The sequence below is a fragment of the Pelecanus crispus genome, chromosome 10 (genome assembly GCF_030463565.1).
Source record: "Pelecanus crispus isolate bPelCri1 chromosome 10, bPelCri1.pri, whole genome shotgun sequence".
NCBI classification, from domain to species: Eukaryota; Metazoa; Chordata; class Aves; order Pelecaniformes; family Pelecanidae; genus Pelecanus; species Pelecanus crispus.
Genome location: NC_134652.1, coordinates 23,470,419 through 23,492,081, shown reverse-complemented (window position 1 = coordinate 23,492,081; position 21,663 = coordinate 23,470,419). Strand labels below are relative to the sequence as shown.

At 49.9% G+C, this 21,663-nt stretch overlaps 1 protein-coding gene across 1 annotated transcript in view; it reads right to left on the bottom strand.

Moving 5' to 3' along the window:
• The window catches only part of TLL2 (tolloid like 2), a 102,269-nt gene extending 81,887 nt beyond the window's left edge, over positions 1-20,382 (bottom strand). The window contains exon 1 of the mRNA XM_075717402.1: positions 20,232-20,382. Coding sequence (XP_075573517.1) covers positions 20,232-20,382 — 151 coding nt within the window. The remainder of the gene's footprint in view (positions 1-20,231) is intronic.
• Positions 20,383-21,663: the final 1,281 nt, after the last annotated feature.

Genomic DNA, 21,663 nt, shown 5'->3' with positions numbered 1-21,663 from the left:
CCCCCCCCAGTTTATATACTGAGCATGACGTCATATGGTATGGAATAGCCCTTTGGTCAGTTTGGATCAACTATTCTGGCTGTGCCCCCTCCCAGTTTCTTGTGCGCCTGGCAGAGCATGGGAAGCTGAAAAAGTCCTTGACTAGCATAAGCAGTACTCAGCAACAACTACAAACATCAGCCTGTTATCAACATTCTTCTCCTACTAAATCCAAAACACAGCACTATGCCTGCTGTTAGGAAGAAAATTAACTCTATCCCAGCCGAAACCAGGACAGTATCCACCCCTTATTCTATACCATCTACGTCATGCACAGGCCCTCCCCTTTCCAATGTGTTCCAATTAATCACCACCCCTTTCCCTATCTTGATATACACACAGATATCATTCCCTTCGTCTATGGCCCATCCCTCTAAAATGTCCATTGAGTTCATTTAGCCCATGACTTTGGGTTCCATCTGTCATCACAGTCTTTCAGAGCAGGACAGGTGGTGTGCAGTGTTGGACTGTTGCATGCTGAAGTCAGTTCTCATTCCAACATGGTTTCATCAAAGTTCATTTTCCTTAGGCTGGGCAATTCTTACTGCAATACCATTGATGCGGCATATAGCAATCATAATATATAGTATTATATACTTAATATTAACCTACTATATTATTATATTAACATGCAGTTAAGAGATAACATATAGTTAAGAGATAACATACAGTATTATAAAGCAATTAATATTATACAATTCAATTCATTGGCTATTTTCACCCAAAATCAGATTCCCTTGAGGTACACATTGGGCTTCCCCATCCTTTCGCATCACCCACCAAGTGCACCCAGGTCCTTGAGCAAAAGCAATCCCACGAATGGGTTTGCCTTTGCCAGAGGGGGAAGTAACCCAGACTGTCTTCCCCAGCATATTTTTCATGTGCACTACAGGAACTTTATCTCCTTCTACAGTACGTAAAAGTTTTGATTGGGCAGGGCCAGCTCGATTGGCAGATCCCCTGGTGTTGACTAACCAGGTGGCTTTTGCTAAATGCGTATCCCAATGTTTAAACGTCCCACCACCCATTGCTCTCAGGGTAGTCTTTAACAATCCATTGTATCGCTCAATTTTCCCGGAGGCTGGTGCATGGTAAGGGATGTGATATACCCACTCAATGCCGTGCTCTTTGGCCCAGGTGTCTATGAGGTTGTTTCGGAAATGACTCCCGTTGTCTGACTCAATTCTTTCTGGAGTGCCATGTCGCCACAGGACTTGCTTTTCAAGGCCCAGGATGGTGTTCCGGGCGGTGGCATGGGGCACGGGATATGTTTCCAGCCATCCAGTGGTTGCTTCCACCATGGTGAGCACATAGCGCTTGCCCTGGCGGGTCTGTGGGAGCGTGATGTAATCAATCTGCCAGGCCTCCCCATATTTATATTTTAGCCATCGTTCACTATACCCAAGGGGCTTGAACTGCTTGGCTTGCTTGATTGCAGCGCATGTTTCACACTCATGAATAACCTGTGCAATACTGTCCATAGTTAAGTCCACCCCTCGATCACGAGCCCATTTATACGTTGCATCCCTTCCTTGATGGCCTGAGGCATCATGGGCCCACCGAGCTATAAATAATTCACCCTTATGTTGCCAGTCCAAATCCACCTGAGCCACTTCAATCTTAGCAGCCTGATCTACTTGCTGGTTGTTTTGATGTTCTTCAGTGGCCCGACTCTTAGGTACATGAGCATCTACATGACGAACTTTTACAACCAGGTTCTCTACCCGGGCAGCAATATCTTGCCACAATGCGGCAGCCCAGATTGGTTTGCCTCTGCGCTGCCAGTTGCTCTGCTTCCATTGCTGCAGCCACCCCCACAGGGCATTTGCCACCATCCATGAGTCAGTATAGAGATAAAGGACTGGCCACTTTTCTCTTTCAGCAATATCTAAAGCCAGCTGGATGGCTTTCACCTCTGCAAACTGACTCGACTCCCCTTCTCCTTCAGCAGTTTCTGCGACTTGTCGTATAGGACTCCATACAGCAGCTTTCCACCTCCGATGCTTTCCCACGAGACGACAGGACCCATCAGTGAACAGGGCATATTGCTTTTCATTTTCTGGCAATTTATTATACAGTGGGGCCTCTTCAGCACGTGTCACCTCCTCCTCTGGTGATATTCTAATGTTTTTTCCTTCTGGCCAGTCCATGATCACTTCCAGGATTCCTGGGCGACTGGGGTTTCCTATTCGAGCCCGTTGTGTGATCAATGCAACCCACTTACTCCATGTAGCATCAGTTGCATGATGTGTAGAGGGGACCCTCCCTTTGAACATCCAGCCCAACACCGGCAGTCGGGGTGCCAGCAGGAGCTGTGCTTCAGTACCAACCACTTCTGAAGCAGCTCGAACCCCTTCATATGCTGCCAGTATCTCTTTCTCAGTTGGAGTGTAGCGGGCTTCGGATCCTCTGTATCCCCGACTCCAAAACCCTAGGGGTCGACCTCGAGTCTCCCCTGGTGCTTTCTGCCAGAGGCTCCAGGTAGGGCCATTCTCCCCGGCTGCGGTGTAGAGCACATTTTTAATATCCTGCCCTGCCCGGACTGGCCCAAGGGCTACTGCATGAACTATCTCACGTTTAATTTGTTCAAAGGCTTGTTGTTGCTCAGGGCCCCATTTGAATTCGTTCTTCTTCCGGGTCACCTGATAGAGAGGGCTTACGATCTGGCTGTAATTTGGAATATGCATTCTCCAAAACCCCACAACGCCTAAGAAAGCTTGTGTTTCCTTTTTGCTAGTTGGTGGGGACATAGCTGTTATTTTGTTGATCACATCCATTGGGATCTGACGACGTCCATCTTGCCATTTTATTCCTAAAAACTGGATCTCCTGTGCAGGCCCCTTGACCTTACTCTGTTTTATGGCAAAACCAGCCTTCAGAAGGATTTGGACTATTTTCTTTCCCTTCTCAAAAACTTCTTCTGCTGTATTGCCCCACACAATGATGTCATCAATGTACTGCAGATGTTCTGGAGCTTCACCCTGTTCCAGTGCTGTCTGGATCAGTCCATGGCAAATGGTGGGGCTGTGCTTCCACCCCTGGGGCAGTCGGTTCCAGGTGTACTGAACACCCCTCCAGGTAAAAGCAAACTGGGGTCTGCACTCTGCTGCCAAAGGGATGGAGAAAAATGCATTAGCAATATCAATTGTGGCATACCACTTAGCTGCCTTTGACTCCAGTTCATATTGAAGTTCTAGCATGTCTGGCACGGCAGCACTCAGCGGCGGTGTAACTTCGTTCAGGCCACGATAGTCCACTGTTAGTCTCCACTCCCCATTAGACTTTCGCACTGGCCATATGGGACTGTTAAAGGGTGAGCGAGTCTTGCTGATCACTCCCTGGCTCTCCAGTCGACGAATCAGGTTATGGATGGGAATCAGGGAGTCTCGGTTGGTGCGATATTGCCGCCTGTGCACAGTTGTGGTAGCAATCGGCACCTGTTGTTCCTCAACCTTCAGCAACCCTACAATTGAAGGGTCCTCTGAGAGACCGGGCAAGGTGGACAACTGTTTAATTTCCTCTGTCTCCAAAGCAGCTATACCAAAAGCCCACCGGTACCCTTTTGGGTCCTTGAAATACCCTCTCCTGAGGTAGTCTATGCCAAGGATGCACGGAGCATCTGGGCCAGTCACAGTGGGGTGCTTTTGCCACTCATTCCCAGTTAGGCTCACTTCAGCTTCCAGTACAGTGAGCTGTTGGGATCCCCCTGTCACTCCAGAAATACAAATGGGTTCTGCCCCTCTATAGTTTGATGGCATTAGCGTGCACTGTGCACCAGTGTCCACTAGAGCCTTATACTCCTGTGGGTCTGACGTTCCAGGCCATCGAATCCACACAGTCCAGTAAACCCGGTTGTCCCTTTCCTCCACCTGGCTGGAGGCAGGGCCCCTCTAACACTGGTCACAGTATTCGCTGTTCACTTCCTGTAAATGTGAATCAAAAGTTCCCTGATCAAGGTCGGAAGTAAAATTAGCCCTCTTACTCTGTCTCGGGAACTGCTCACTGGAAACTGGAGCTGCAATTTTCCTGGGAGAACCGCCTTTTCTAATAGTTTTTCCTTGCAATTCACGCACCCGTGCCTCTAAGGTTGAGGTGGGTTTTCCATCCCACTTTCTCATGTCCTCTCCATAATCACGCAGGTAAAACCACAGGGTGCCCCGTGGTGTGTATCCTCTATATCCTCTCTCTTGAGCATAGGGACGTTGACTCCTAATGGCTGAGACACTGGTCCGTGCAGGTGGGGAGTAGGACAGATCCTCTCTGAGTTGTTGGAACTCTTGGCATATTTTTTCAGACAGTTTTTCCACAGCCGAGACACAGGCCCGTAGGGAGGAAGAGAGCTTTTCTTCGTAGTCCCGGAGTTGTCTAGCCACTTCATCCACCGTTGGTGCCTCGTCGTCTTTCCAGGCTAGTATTGCCAACGAGTTGGAATACGATGCTGGTGCGCTCCGTACCACCTTCCGCCACATGGATTGTGTGCACCTGACTTCATCTGGGTCTTTGGTTAACCGCTCATCATTCAGGTCACTGTAAATCACCTCCAGCACGCCTAATTCCCTCAGGTACTGGATACCTTTCTCTACGGTGGTCCATTTGCTTGGGCGGTATAAAACATCCTCCTTGAAGGGATACCTTTCCTTCACGCTTGACAGAAGTCGCCTCCAGAGGCTGAGCGGTTTTGCCCCTTTTCCAATTGCTTTGTCAATGCCCCCTTCCCTGGAAAGGGATCCCAGCTGCTTGGCTTCCCTACCCTCTAAATCCAGGCTACTGGCCCCGTTATCCCAGCATCGGAGCAGCCAGGTGATGATGTGCTCGCCTGGATGACGACCAAAATCTTTTCGCATATCTCGCAGCCCACCCAGGGACGCCAAAAAGGACTGTCGTGGTTTAGCCCCAGCCAGCAACTAAGCACCACGCAGCCGCTCGCTCACTCCCCCTACCCCGATGGGATGGGGGAGAGAATTGGAGGAGTAAGAGTGAGAAACACTCCTGGGCTGAGATAAGAACAGTTTAATAATTGAAATAAAGTAAAATAGTAATGCTAATAGTAACAGTATAATAATGATAATAATAATAATGATACACGAAGCAAGTGATGCACAATGCAATTGCTCACCACCCGCCGACCGATACCCAGACAGTTCCCGAGCAGCGATCGCTGCTCCCCGGCCAACCCCCCCCAGTTTATATACTGAGCATGACGTCATATGGTATGGAATAGCCCTTTGGTCAGTTTGGATCAACTATTCTGGCTGTGCCCCCTCCCAGTTTCTTGTGCGCCTGGCAGAGCATGGGAAGCTGAAAAAGTCCTTGACTAGCATAAGCAGTACTCAGCAACAACTACAAACATCAGCCTGTTATCAACATTCTTCTCCTACTAAATCCAAAACACAGCACTATGCCTGCTGTTAGGAAGAAAATTAACTCTATCCCAGCCGAAACCAGGACACTGCCATCAGCAGAGAATACTGTGTACAAACTACCCAAAGGACATGCACCGTCACAGCATGCTTTCCAGGTGCCGTCAGAATGAGGACAGATTGCGAACTTTCACAAGCTAGGAAATGCTCCTATCAATTGCTCTTAAAAGTTGCTTTTCCCTAATCATCCCTAGCTTCTAAACAGAATCCCAAACTAGCTGAAAGCCAGTTATAAGCTCACATAATCAAAGCTTCAGGAACGGCATGCTCTGTGTTCAGGGGGAGCCACAGAAACAACTCGCCTACAGCACTGCCTTCGTATTTCCTTCTGTTGACACTAATAGAGGACACATATTCATTCTTACACATCTCGACATCTCTGCCCTGTCCAACACAGCTGAACGAGCACTACTGGAGATCTGCTACTGACTCTACAAGGATTCTCTTTTTTATTCCACTTAACCTCACTAGTTCACCCACTGACTGTCCATGTGGTGACCACTAGCAGCCTTCTGTAGATGCCACAACAGAGAGCTACCAGTCTACATCCACCATACACCCCTATCACAGCAGCCAAATGCTTAGCTGAGACTGGGTAAAGAACAACTTATCATCCTTCTTAGGGGTCCAGCAGTAAGGTGCAATGTCCTTCCCTGAAATCAGGGCCGTCAACAAACACAAAGTGCTTTTTGAAACCGTGCCTTCAGCCACAAAACTGACTAAAAACTCTAGCAATGTAACAGAAGTTACAGACTTCCAGTACTAGAAGATGTCCAGATACTACAGGGGTGAGTACATTACTGCTGGGTTACTACACCATCACCCCCCATCACAATTTGTTAGATGCTTCCCCGGAGAGGATAGCCATTCAGGAGCAATGGCATGCACCTCCTCTGGTCGTCCCCTCTCCACTGCAAATGAATTAACGGACACATTCAAAATTATCCCTCAAACAACTGAGTGGTCCAATACTCACCTGCAAGACGTGCTGCAGAAATGCACTAAGCGATTTCCCTGGGGTGTGGAGCGTGGCTGCTATTGCCCTCCACATTTCCCCTCCTCTTCCCCAGCCAGCATGAGCTTGGAGTTCTTCAAGAAAGGATTTTCTTGCAATAGCAAAGGATAAGTATTTTCTGCTATTAAAACCAGCTGGGTTTCTCTGAATTCCCCAAGACAGAGACAACATATGGAAAGCTTTGGTCTAAATGGAGACAAGAACAGAAACTGGTAGGCAACACTAACTAAACCAGCTGCAACACCTGGTGCACTGACTCACATGTAGATAAGAAAAGAGTAAAGGGATGCTGCAGTTAAGCTCTGGCACTTCTTATCCCAGGAGGCTATGGATGCTAAAAGCTTATGCAGGTTCAAAAAGAAAGCAGATGGAAGACAAATCTATCCAAGATCATTAAAGACCATGAACCAGCTTTGGCTCAGGGACTGTGGAGTCTACTACAGTCTGGAAGACTTTTTGGCCATATCACTCTGTTCTGCCCTGCTTTTCTACACCTCCCTTGGCATTTGCTGCTGGCCCAATAGAAACAGGCTACTGAGTTTGTTTGGAGGCAGATCAGCCATTCTTAACACTACATTTCTAAGGGATCATTTTAGCTTTAGCAAAGCTCCAAACACAAAGGAGCAGATTTATAAAAGGCCTTTAGAAAGTATTTTCCAAGTGCTTATCCATACCTTTAGGCTCCCAACTAACTTTAAAATTCTGGTCTGAACTGCCTTTGGTGGAAAAGGAGAATTTTTATAGAGCATCTTTAATAAAACGGCAGGATGTAATCATCTCACTAGGATGTTCCTAGAGAGAAGTCACAGTAAAACATGCGGTATGTTGGGCACTGAATGACAGGGTAAGGTATGTAAGCAGAGAGGGAATAATGTGGTTACTATTATAAGTAGTTTCCTCAGTGGGAAACTACTGAGCATGCAGAGCCACAGATGGGTCTTCAGGGCTGGAAAACTTCTCTGATTCCCCCCACTAGTAGTTCTATTCTGACCCAGCTCAGAGAGCAACAATAACAGGCTGGATCATTCCTGCCAAAGCCCAAAGCACCATGAATGGTTTCAGAAATGGAGGGGGTGTTCAGAAGAGCTTGCTTTGCGGGGCCCAACTTCCAGGCAGCAAGAGGGCGAGAGAGAAAATGCAAGGCTGAAATCACCCCCAGACACATTCAGCTCGTTCAAAGCTTCCAGCAGGGGGATTTAGCTGGAGCTTAAAGCAGTTCTCTGTGACTCTTTGTCATAGGAGTGTAGGTACAAACAAACAGGAGCTGGGACAAAGGGAGTCAACACACATTTTATTAGTAAGAAGTTAATCGGCTTAAAGTGTGCAACTAAATAAGCAAAGCTTACATTAAAGTGAGCCGCCAAGAAAAGATGCCATGGAAATAAAGTTATAGGAAATACAATATAGTCTCTATGTTCTTTTGTAATCCAGCATGATAAATATTCATGATTCTGGGTTAATGGGGTACCCAGCTCTCAGCCACCACAATAGTTTTTTGTTTATTCTCAAGACCATGAACTTTGGAACCATGAACCTGAATTTCAGGACTCTGCATTCATGCATGTTAGCAAAATTCGGGGCAAGGCAGGGGGATGGAGACAAGGCCAGGACTTTGGCTTGTGACAGTGTAATGGAGAGTGCTGGCAGGTTTTTGATAATGAGTAACAAGAGCCCCAGGATGCACAGGACTTCTGGTGGTGTATCTGTCACCCTCTCTGCCTCATCACCAGCAGAAGAATGAGAGAAGAGGCACCACCTGCAACACAACCCCATCCCTCACCTCTAGCCTCTCCAGGACAGGGCTTATGACAGAGTTTCTCTCTCCAGAGGACAATGGCATCCTCAGGCCAGACCTCCAGGAAGCAGCAGCTGCCTGCATCACACAGCAACATCATGGAGCGGAGAAGAGGTCCACTCCTTACACAGGAAGGAAGACCTGTAACGCCCCTAAACACAACCCCTTGAGCCTTCATATTGACTGAAAGGGCATGTTGACAGTCTGAAAACAGTCCTGCAGGGAGAGGTCATCAAGCTCCAGCCCAGCATTCACACCAGATAGCAAATGTCCTTCCAAAGCACATTTTAAAGAGTCCCAAACCTCCCCGGCCAGCCCCACACCCAGCTGACCCTTTAGCGGTGCCGCCTTCTGCTGATAGCAACATTGCCAGCTTTCCCAGTTTTGCTACGAGACCTTCCAACATCTCTACTCCCAACTGTGTTAACATGTTCAAATTACCGTTCCCCCTTTCAAGGTATGTTAGGAGTCTTTGGGGTTAATGAAGTACATGAGGAAACTTCTTAAAAAAAAAATAAAAAAACCCCACCACCATAGGAACTGAAAGTCCAAAGCCTTGAAAGCAATATGAGGAAAACAACTTTAAATGCTGAATCGAATGCATTTTAAGACTCTTGAACTTGTTGGTCTGTTTCCTGACATCTGCTCACAACTAAAAGTGAAGACTACAATCCGGTAAGGTCTTCAGGAGCTTCCTGGTATATTCCACTCACCAAAGTACCACCTTCTTTCTCTACAAAAACTTCCCATTAGCTTTTTTCCCTTCTCCCACATAATGTACTGAACCATGAAACCAAGCCTTCAAACAGCCTGGCACCAAACAGCCAGGCTCTGTTTTGCCAAGGGCTAGGAGCACAGCTCCACATCGCTGCAGATCAGTCTGCTTGGTCTGCAAACACAGTTCGTATCCCTTCACTGACCCCTCAGGGTTGAATTGCCTATTTTAGGGAAAGAGCAGCCTAATATTTGTAAATTAATAGGATCTGTTCTTCATGCATCTTCCTTTCGGACAACCTAGGTGACAAACCTTGCCATAGCGAGCTTTATTTCTCCCCTTGGGCAGAGCTCCTCATTTTGATGAGCTGAACCTGAGCAGCAATAGGACAGGCAGTGCAAAGGCCAACCATTTCTTCAGAATACAGCTTCTTGTAACAATACAAAAGTCTAGAAGAAACAACAGTGCTCCCTTAGGCTTTAAGTCTTTGATGCTTCAATTGCAATACTTCTACACAGGACTACGATAAAATATTCACCTAAAGAAGAGGAAGTTAGCAAGAACCATGAAAGTTGAGAAATGTAATACAAAAGCTGAAAGTGTATTTTTGGAAGGAAGACTATAGATCTGCCTTAAATCACAGAAAGGCTCTGTCTAAAAATCAAATACATCAGTAAACAGCAACAGCCTTCTCAAAACTGAGGTATCCTGCTCAGAAAGCATGTATTTCACATTTACCTTTGTAATAGGTTATCTTTGCAATAGCTGCATTAGCATAAAGATGACCGTCCAGAGGGAGGAATACACAAATGCACACAGGAGGAGGGGAACTTGCTGGGAGAAAACACTTTCCCCACTCCCTGTGTGGAATTTTGCACAGAACGTCCTTTTCCTCCTGAAACAGGGGGCACACCCAGGCCCTCCCACCCAACTCCAAGGACATGCCTCTTCCCCTCACACTTGCCACAGTCTACCTCCATAATGACAAGCCAGCGGGATAGCCCAAACCTGGCAGCCGCTTCCATTTCACACCAAGCAGAGGTGTAGCTATGAAACACACAGGCACCACAAAAGCATCAGAATCCAGCTGCCGACACCATCGGACAGAAGGAGCCAGCGCACTTGATAATTTGAAGGTCTCCCATTTCACACATGCTTGCAGATGCCATGGCAAACTCACCTCTGCCAGGAGATGAGGGACCGTACAATGGGCAAAGGCGGCAAAAGAACAGAAAATGCTCTTCTCAACGTCAAGCCAAAAAAAGAGGGCAGCCAGGAAGTTTTACTCCTCACGTCGACATCCCATTACTAACCAGCAGTTTACCTTGACAACAAAGCTTTCCAAGAAAAGAGACTTGGGCACTCGAGCAATGGCCTTAGGAGATCCCACTCTCTGCCCAGGAAACAGCAAAAAAAAACCCCAGCGTATCACATATCACCTTCTTACTGAAGCATGACAAAGAAGAGAATATATGGCAGAAGAGGCCAAAGAGGGGAAAACCAGAAATCAATAGGATCTAACAGAGCGTGACGGAAAATCACTTCCCCCATAAAAAAAGGTTACTTGCCAGGTTAATGAATCTTTTCTGCTCTGTACTTAGACACCCAGGAAATGGAAGGGGTCACAGGAGCAGTGTGGGTGGGAATGCAATCCCTAGAACATGCTTTCAAGAACAATCAAAGGTCAGAGATTAAATCCAGGCAGCGGTCAACTGCACAACACATCAGCAGCTTGATACACAGGCCAGCTGCAGCTCAGAGCAAAATACACTTCCAACATCAACAGCACAGCAAATAACAGGCTTCTCTCCACTGCAAAAAACAGCCCAACAGGCCACCCCAGCCCCCCCGAAGGGTGAGCCCCAAAAATCAGAGCATCTCCACCTTCCCAGGTCAGCGGTGCCAGCAGGGACAAAACAAACTGGTCTATAAGTCTCTAAGTAACTGCAACAGGACCACAAAAAGCAGCCGGCACCAGAAGTCACACTGTGTAAATAACTCTGAAAGCTCTTGGCCCAATAGCCAAAACTTCTCAAAACTCACTTTTAGGTAAAGACCTGTGCCTTACTCTTTTCAGGAATGCACAGGCAGCAGACAAACCAACAGAGGAGCGTCTGGACAATGGCAGGGTACAAAATCTGGTGGCCACAGAAGCCTGAACCCGACCTCTGGAGTATCACACACATCCAAAGCCAGGTGCATATAACTTTGAACTGCAGTTTCTTCTCGCTGGAGCTCGACTGACAGGCCCTTGCTGTTTTATCACTCCCCTGTCCACATCTAGCTTGACCTACTGACAATAGGCCACCCAAGGGATAGCCTCACTTCAGCCCAAAATACTCAGTACAGAAAATGCAGGTGCATGACTTTCAACCTTTTCAAAGAGCACCTAACTCATAGGTCACTGTATTAGGTTCCCCCACTGCCTGCCAGGATCATTTACTAACTGCTTTTTCTCAGCCTGGGGCCTGTTGACTCCAGTACAGCTCAAACACCTCTGCCATGTAGCTATCCAAGCTTCTCCAGCAGCAGTTGCTACCCACTACTCAACTTCTGCAACAGACATGCATGATGCAGCCAGAAGTCCCCTTTGTTACCCCGATTTGATGCAGTCTCAGGGTAGACACGTTGCACAGGACAGCTGTTCAAGAGAGGCAGAGTTCCAGTGCACATCATTCAAGTCTACCTTCATGCCCAAGGACACGCTACATCACAAGCTCCAAAGCAGACCTAATGTTGGCATTTCTGCAAGAGGGAGTTTTGACTTTGCAAGTCCAGTGCATCTAAGTGTTTTTGTATCTGGGGAATTTTAAAGCAAAACCAATGCCTTACTGAACCATCACACAGCATCCTGTCAACACACACATCAGTGCGGACAGTCCTCTACCTCCACAACAGACATCTGCCCCGGGAACAGGGCCAGGCCCTTCTGTCAGGTACAGCCAGTAGTAGCAGGAGGCAGGGCACAGTTTGCAAATAAATCTCTCCTCCAAACTCTGCACAGAAATGAATGAACAACCTCCAGCAGGTCTCACCTGAAAGTCAGCATGCAAAGCACCAACCAAAACAGCTAATTTTGCCAAAGTTCAGAGCAAATGAAAATGCTGCTGATTAGGCAATGTTATTTGCAGGCAATGCTATCTAAGTTCAAAGTCGCACTGACGAGGCGTGGGAGACAGGCAACACCCACAGCTATGACATGAGGACTGGAGAAAGGTAATTCTCGGCACCCTCCAGGACCGTATCAACCAGCTTCTAACAACCAGACAAAGAGACTCAACCATATTCCAACACTAACTCTCAACAGCAGGAGATAAAATGCTCAGCAGACTTGAACTTGTGTCTTGTAACACTGTGGTACAGTTTGCTCTGCAAATAGCTTTGGGGTTTGTGGATGGGGAGGTTAAACAGATGCTTTTTGCTTGGGTGCTGACATTTGCACGAATACAAAATTACTTGAGAGGATGTGAATTTCCGTTCAGGTCTAAAGCTGAGCTGATTCATGGACTGGCAGCAGCTGCAGGTCTCTGACAATTTGTATCAGTCAAACCAGAGGGTGATTTACCAGCGGCTGGGGTTTCGCGTGGGCTTCCTTCTCAACACGCAGTTAAACATTTCTCTCCATTCCAAGCTGGGCTGACACAAACTGGCCAAGAAAGAGCAATCAATCATTGAGAGTTCTTTAATCAAGGGCTTCCTTGCACATTTAAGCAGTTTCTATTGACAGAGAACCTTCCTGTTCAGGAAGTGCTAGAGTGGATCTGAACATCAAAGTACACGCGCCCTTGGAGATCAGCATTTCTGGGAGCTCAGCTAAAACAAAGGAGTGGGGGGGAGCAGAAGACCTAGTAGCTGAATCAAAACAACAGCCAGTTGCTACTCAATCATCGATCCTTCCTGAGCAGTGAAAGCACATTTCAGCATCAGTTGAAAGCAGTTTTGTTGCAGGTTCATACCTGCAACACTCATGATCCAGGACCACCAGGTCGCTCAGCGTCAGAGGTGCCCCCTTCCTTCCAAGACTGCCCGTCTCCAAAAAGAGCATGCAGACCTCTTTGTCGGGTCAGTGTTCTCCCCTGTCCCAGCACCCCTCCTTGGCACAGACAGTTCTGGACTCTGATTCACAGAAGCCGGCTGCACCATTCCCCTCTGGTTTCCCGAGGGCAAGGGGAGATTGGCACAGCAGCCCACCTATTACAGCAAATGGCCCGTCGCACAGAACTGGTTCACCACAGGTGCAACACAGCAGGCAAAGGCACACCACAGCACAGGGCTGCTGTTCAGGTGAGCGAGGGTGGAAGAACCTACTAACCACTGGGAGAATGGCATGAGTTACTGCTGGGCGGGGGGAGAGGAGACACGTACCCCACAGCCTTTTTAGCAGTGAGAAAGAGGTAGCTTACCAGTAAAATGCAGCTAGTTCTAGAGTTAGCCATCCAGCAAGGTGCAGACACACTACACAGGAGGTTAGGACAGGAGGAGAAGAAAAACTCCAAGCATGACTGCAAAGGTAGAATATAATTACACAAGTGGAAAGTGCCTCAAACCAAAATCCTTGGCTTTGTGGATTTTTGAAGTCTGGAAGATTTGCAGCACAGTCTCTAAATGCCTTTGGCTGGGGCTCTGTGACTTACTAATCTTATGCCACAGAACACCTGAGGAATGAGCAGTCTTCATTGATCAAACCTGCGCAGGCTAGGTCAAGGGCACACAGCTGTGAACTGCACCCACACTACGAAGTTCAATAAAAGCTCTACAAGGTCTTTGTGGAGAAGTATCCATGACAACTCCAAACACCTCTTCCCCACCCTACCAGCCTTCCCTAAGGAAGTAAAAGCCCCCCATCCTAAGTTTGCCCATCCCTTGTCCTGTCCATTGCTAAATCCTAAGGCACACGTATAGCACTGAGTGTTACACCTCATGCAGGACAAGTAGATCCAACACACCCCAAGAACTGTCAAAGATCAGGCATGCTTTTGTCAGATCCCAAGTAGACAGCTAAACACTGGAAGGACTTCAGACACGGATCTCAAGTGTTCCTTTGCCCAGTGATCATAAGGTTTTGCTCTCAAATTCCCCAGGCCAATGGCTTCTGTACCTCGGAATCTCAAGCTGCAAGAAAATGGTTAGTGGTTATTGTTTCTTTAAGCCACAGCCATTAGCTTGTGCTTGGCTAGGATTACAATAAAAGCCACCTTAAACCTTCCCTTTGAGGAGGAAGCTTCTGCTGTAGCTCTACCTCACTGCAAAACACAGCCTCCCCAACGGCAAACAGCTGCATCACCGAATGTGTGTAAAGACAGAGTGTCTCCAGTAGTCTTCACCCAGCTGTTTTCTGTTCTGTAACTGCTGTCACCTCCCCAAAACAGGTAAATTAAAGACTGAATAGTCTGTTCTCTCATTCTTTCTCAGACCACCCAAAAAGACTCAGTCAACTTCCTCCTAGAGCATTTAACCCTTCCTGCAACCTACCAGGGAAAAAACGTAAGGGGAATGATCGCTTGCGAGAGCTTTCGTCTTCCGCTATAACTAACATGATGGATCTGTGCTTCCAACAGAGAAACCAGCACCTGCATCCCACTCGAAACCCAAGCAATATTCAAGCAACCTGCACCTTATAGATCCTGTCTCCCCTTTCTCATTTGATTACCCCCCTCAAGGCTTTCAGTGCCTAACAGCAAATTCCTCAGCTTCCTGCAAAAACATCTGCACGTGACTTCAGATGTTTGCACCACAACCCAAACAAAATTCGCTGCTTCCAGAACAAAAGGCGCTGTGCCTATACAGAGGGAGAGCTAGAAGGAACGAATGACAGCAAAGCACAGGTTTTGTATCTCTGCAAGAGCTTCTCCCAGGACAGCACTCAGGGTGCGAGACCTCTGGTGTGGGGCATTTAGAAGCTGGTGGATCAAATCAGCAGGTGGAGCAGGAACAGGGATGCACAGTGGTTCCCTGCGAGGGGACAAACAGCATCCACCTGTGAAGGAGCAGTGGTTCAGCAGAAAAAGCTGCTCCATCATTGCCAAACTGCTTCTGTAACAACTCTTCTAGTGATAAAGAAACAGGGGAGATGGGACTACTGCTAACTTCCCTAATGGGCCCCCCCTCACACCCCTTGTCTCAGTTCTTCCCCTTCTGAGCTCACATCCCCAGCACTCTGCAAAATCCCTCAGGACTAGCTCACTTTACTGGTGCCATCCCCCTGCCAGAGCCCCGCTGCCGTTTCACAGCCCCCTCACGCCAGGTCTGCCTGCTCAGGAGCTCTGCAAGCAACAGCCCTGAGCAAAAGCCATCTCTCTGATCAAAGTCTCACGGAAAGAAGCTGAACTTGCTTGCAAGGCTTATTTGTGCCCATATGCAACTGCTCCTCAGTCGGGCTCTCCTCAGCAACGCAAACCCTCCTGAAGGGTACTTGAGGCAGCAGGAGCCCTAAACACTTTTGGCATCTGGCTCAGGAGCACATGGCTAGGCAGGCAGGTCTGGCTGTCTCCTAACACAAACATCTGCACAGAGAAACACTGCATTGCCTCTTTGGCCTGGGAGTCAAGACTTGCAGGTTGGCCCGTGTCTGGACTTGGTCAGCCTATAGTTAGGCCATGTCACACGAGAATGAACTGCCTAGCCAGAGCAGACAGAACTACACCAAGAAACAGGGGTCCCCAACACAGGACACCCTCAAAGGACCCCACCCTGGAAGATGAGCTGCCGAGGGAAATGCCACGCTTCGGGAAGCAACACTGCACCTCCAGCTCAGAATGGGCAGGAGGCACCATACTAGGAGCCAAAGTACCCAGGAACCAAGATGCAGAGACCAAACTGCAGCTTTTTCTCCTCACCTGCTGATTTGGCAAGTGGAAAAGAGCCTCATCACAGGCTTGCTGCTGGAGGGAAGGGGTCATGGACCCTGTAAATACCCAGGGGACAAATTATTCCATGCCCAGCTTTCCTTCCTATTTATGCCTCCTACCTCCCCTTGCTGACTTAAGTTGGACTGTACCGTCTCCAGAGGTCACTCTGAACCTCAGAGAGTCTGCTCTTCACCTCAAATTAAAGTTCGTATAAGCTTGCACCAAAATAACTACCAGAACGAATTACAGCCTATTTAATTCCTTTGGTTCCAGTTTGCCTGAGGAGCCCCAGAAGGATGTGCTTGTTTTGTTTACCAGGCATCCGTAGTTCCTCCTGCTGCCTGTCTGTCTGTCAGGCAGCCTCACTCAGACCTGCACCCTGTCCTGGGTATCCTTAGCTTGGACCCTCTGAGCAGCAGATCTATACGAAGCACGTGTCAGGCTTACGACATTTTCCCATCTATAACGGAGCAGATCTGGGCAGGAACCTTTGCACTGTTCCCTCTGACAAGCTCCAGTGACCTGCTGCAACACTCAGCAAAACCTACCCAGCAGAGTCAGCACTGTCACCTCCCCTGGCAACCCAAACCGACGGTGCAGCCCTGCCTCAACTGCCCCTATATCAGCCATTCAGGCATTTTGCCCCCTCTTCCTACCCTATCAAAAAGGCAGGAAAGCAGCCACAGATTAGGAAAAGGAAATCCTGGATGGCTGGAGTTAAGAGGTTGAGCAGCAGCGGAGTTATGGCCCATCAGCTGAGCCCTGGTAACGGGACACACGTTTATATACCAGTAGCTCAGTAGTTGCAGTGATTTAGGACGTTACTGCCTTGTGCTGTCCGTCCTGCCTTGCTGCTGGACATTATTACACCCTTAGCTAACGCGACAGAGAAGAGCATGTGCCAGGCTTTTCACTCCCAGTCTAGCAGATCAACCACCAACAGTCTGCACGCAACCTCAGGGCATGAGCTGCAAGGATGAGGAATTGGCGAGCTTTCATTTCGTAACCTGCCAGATCCAAATCCATCACGGCCTCTGGGTCACAGCCATTAGCCTGCAGCAAAAAAAGAAGTAAAGCGCTATCATTTTAACAGCTTTGGAAGACACGTAAGTGGAGCAGCAGTTTGCCTTCGCAACGGGCTAAGAGCCTGCATACAATCTGCAGCCACAAGACAGTGCACAGGAGCCCGTGCCTACAGTGGCAATGGCAACATCACCGCAAGTCTCACAGCGCCAGCTGTTTCCACAGACCATCAAAACCTTTCCCCCGCAAAACATACCAGGCACCTGAGCTTTTCACAGCAGGTCTGCAATCACTGCCCGCTCGCCAGCTGTGCTTCTAGACAAATATCGACAACTGTCCCACCAGTGGAGAAACTCAGGCTCAAGGAAGTTAAGACAACTTGTCACTACTATAGCACATCAGGAAGAGACCGTGATAGACTTCCTATATAGGCATTACACAACAGCCCTGACATAGCCCGTCCTGGAGGGACAACTCCGTTAGAGGTGTCTTCACCACATCTCACTTACAGAAACGGATCTCTTCACTGGTTAACCTTGGCTGGACTGACGCTTTGGGATGGCGTTTTCAGCAGAGAACACCTCTTAGCTCTAGTAATGGTCTAGCACTGGAAGAGGAAGGTGGCTGCGAATGCAAGGCAGGGGGAGGAGGAGAGGCAGGGTCTAACACAGGTCCATGTGGTAAAAGTCTTGCTTGCTCTGTTTTGGGGCTGACTTGAAAAACTGGAGCCATTCCGTGCACAGAGATAGGCACATGGCATGTGAGGAGTGTCTTGTAGCCCAAGTACTTTGCACTTCAGGGTGATACAGCCCACATGGAGAGAAAGTGGATCAGAGCACCAGAAAGCACAGTCAGTCAGGACAGACTGAAAGAGTCAGAGTCGTATAGTCCATAGAAAAGAAGACTGAAACATGAGAAAGCCGGTAACAGTGCTCACCGGTGAAAAAGGCTACAGCAAAGCAGAGGGCACCGTACTGTCCTCCACACCCATGCAGACTGGGGGAGAAAAGCAGACTTCAACTGCAGTACTGGAGCCTCAGGTCAGACAACGGGAAAGCCAAAGCAATGCTGGGCTAGGCTGCCTGGCAGCCTCCACCACAGACAGATGTGTGCCAGCACTGCCAGAAACACCAGCCTGGCCCTGGGCTCCAGAAAAGGACTGTGCGACCTCCAGAGGTCTTGTTCACTCCTTCCTCTCTACGGGAAAGAAGACATTGGAAAAGTATTAGAGGCAACCCCTGAGAAGTCAGAATATAAAGATCACTTCTGCAATTGATCGTGACTGAACTGAATTGACAGCAATAATAGATATAAGGTTTTTCTGCCCACCAGGAGCAGAGGTGAGGATGCACGAGGGAGGGAGGCTGCCGCTCGCAGTCCAGGCTCTTCTCTGTGTACGTGCAGAAGCGAGAGGTAGAGAGCCTGGAAGATGGGGGGGGCTGCAGGAGAAAGAAAGGGTCTTACAGCAAAGGCAGGTAAATGACAGGTTGGGAAATTAATTTTTGTTCCTTTTCTGCCACAGGTTCCCTGTCTGATGTAGGTAAGTCAAATGTTCTCTATGTGCTCCTTAAAGGAGCATTCCTCATCCTCTGTGCACTTGACCTGACAGTAATACCGCACAGTCCCGAGTGCAAGTGAGGCACACTGGAGATGATGCCATACTCTTGGGGAGAAAGCAAGGATAATACATTTTCAGACAGGAAGGCCAAAGCACTGTACCTGCAGCTCCCTGGGTCTGAACCGTAGCCATATCACTAATACCTAGTTTCACTGGAAAGAGAGACAGACACAAATTTGTTACCATTTAGAAGCAGACACAAATACAGTAAAGCGTGTTTGGGTGGGCTGGGTCCCATACTAATTAAAAAGAATTTTAAAAAACCCACCAAACCACATCTCAAACCACAAATGACTTACGATCAAGGGAATTTTTTGTGCAAAAAATACTCTGTGAAGAGAAGAGGACCCAGGTGAATTTTGGAATAAAATCCACCACTCGCAACACAGCCTGAGTACAAGGCCAGTTAAACAACTTGCTATACAAGAGAGAGGTGCTCTGATAGACGTTGCCTTGACAGAGCTCGTCTATGGGAGCAGATACACTACACATCCCCTAAAAGGAGTCAGGGGAGAGCTGGTAACAAGGGAAGCTATCACCAAGGGGCACTAAGGAACAGCTAGGAGAGCATTCGGGGGGCAAAGCCCCAACTCGAAAGAAAGACCAAGAACACCACACACAAAGAAACTCCTTCCTTTTTTTGATTCCTACAGTATTAAGAAAATAGGACTTTGCACAGTTATCTATAAATGGAACAAGACTAACAAGGCATCGATTGCCAATTTCCCAGCAGAGAAGCAATTCGCAAGACCACAACGTTTGGCTGATAGCTGGAAGCGAAGGGAGTAAGTCACACCCAGAGTACCGCCCGGTTTTCCAAAGAGAAAACCTGGCTTCATATTCCCTTTGAATTAAGGTATTAGGGATGGCAGAAGCTCTTGGACAAATCAAACGGTTAACAAGGGTTACAACAAGCTCGGAAACAACTGAGTGCAGTCGAACACGGGAATGAAAAACTCCGAAAAAGGGATGGGAGGGAGCAGCGGGAGGCTTCCTGCAGAGGATGCGGTAACTTGCACGCAGGGAACTAGCAAGTATCCGGATGCCCCGGGAGGCTCGGCTGGTGCCCGGGGCTGGTGGCCCCGGCTCCCTGCCCGCCGGGGAGCCCCGAGAGAGCCCCCGGGCCAGCGCTTGCAGCCGCGGGCAGAGAGGCAGCCCACGGCCCGCCGGCGTGCTCCCGCCTCTCCGGGACCGCAACTTCGGGCCGGGCAGCCCCCGGGACAAGTTGAAACAGCTGCCAACAGGCTGCAAAAATGCATAGAAAAAGCTTGGGGGGGGGGGGGGGGGGGTACCCAACACCAAAATGCGAAGCACCGCGGGGCATTTCGCTGGCTTTGCGGAGGAGATCTCGCGTGGGAGGGGCGGATAACAGGTGGGTGAGCGAAGAGAAGAGGGGGAGCGGGGGATAATTTAAAAAACAAACAAACAAACAAACAGGCGTAGCCTCCTACCCGGGGCTGCAACCCGCAGGTAACGGGGGCAGCGGGGGCGCAGGCTGGGGGGCAACCGACCCCCCCCCCCCCCCGCACCGGCGGGACGGGGAGCAGCGGGGGTGCCCGCTGGCCTTTGGGAGGGGCAGCGGGATGCGGGGGCGGCTCCCGGCCGGGGGGCTCCCGCCGCGGCCAGGTGAGCCCCCGGGGCCGGTGCCCGTCCCGCCGGGAGGCACCGGGGTACCGAGAAGCGCTTCGCGGGGACACCTGTCCGCCACCGCCGTGCTTGCAAACTTCTCCCGGAGTTGCAGCCCGCCCGCTCCCCTACCGGCTTTGCAAGGGTCGCGGTACTCCATCAGCTCCTCCGCCGCCTCCGGTTCCCCCACCGTGAAGGCGGCTGCCGGTCCGCCCGTCCCGGCGGTAGGTAGAAGTAGCAGCGAGAGCAACAAACGGCGGAGCGGGGCGGCCCCGCGGCCCATAGCGGCGGAGAGGGCGGCACGGCTGCCCGGGGCTGCGGGCACTGCGCGGCGGCAGCGGCCCCGCCGCGGGAGGCGGGCGGGGGGGCGCCGGCGGTGTCACTCAAGGCTAGGGCAGCCAATCAGGGCTGCGCCCGCGCCTCTGCCCCGCCCTCGACGGACCCCCGCAGCCCCGCCCGGCCCGGGGCGCGGGGGACCCGCGCCCCGGGCCGGGCGGGGCTGCGGGGGTCCGTCAGGGGTGGAGGAACCCGGTCCCCCCCCCCCCCCGCAGAAACAGAATTTCGCCTGACAGCTTTAAAACCCCCTGCGTAAGAGGAGCCCGTGGGCGAAGAAAGATGGGGCAACCCCCCCCCCCCCCCAAAAAAAACACCCCAAACCCCCAAAGAATGGGAGAAATTAAGAAAGACGGGACAAAACATCAGGGTGTGCATCTATCCCTCTCACCCGCCTTACGGCAGCTTTCCGGGGCAGCTGGGCTGTTTTACCAGGAATTTGGGCTTTGGGGGGGGGGGATCCATCTACAGTCGTGCTTGGGAAATGGGGGAGATAGGCGGTGTGCGAGATGCTCAGCTGCATCCAAATCTCCGCCGGGGTATCCGAGCTGGTGGACCGCAGCCGCCCGAGGTTGTACGATACCTCAGACGTCTTCAACGGCAGAGCACGGGGTGACGCGTTGGAAAGCATCATGCTTCTTGTGCAAGCTTGCGATGCACAGGCGGCATATCTATTTACAGTGACCCCACAGGGAAATGGCAGATGCCCAAAGCCCAGCCACCTCACTGGATGCTGAAGAGTCTTAAGAGTCATCTCGCAAGGGCCAGGTGCTTCAGTCTGAGTTCAACACTGCGTAGGCAGCTGCTGCTTGGGCAAGACATTATGGTCTGAGGCTGCAGCAATAGTTACAGGCCACTCACCTGTCCTCATGCCTCTCAACAGATGCAGCATTACGCAAAGACAGCACAGATGCTGTACCGGTGAGCAGAGGAGAGCCGACAAGCGCACACGCTCAGTGGGGGGTTCTTGGGGTGAACGTGCATGCCACAATCTCCCTGCACCATAACTCTTTGCTCCTTCAACCGCGTACTTCCAAGCTCCCACAGCAGGATCTTTGAGCAGTGTTTCCCATTACAGCACTGGCTGCAAACCCCCCCTTCTCTCAGGCAGACAATGGCTTGCCATCGGCTATCCATAAATTTGTCACTTCTAGTCTACAGCAATGAATGATACCTGAGCATAAAAAGGTACAACGTGATTCAGGCATCTCGGCAGCAGCGCAGGCTACTG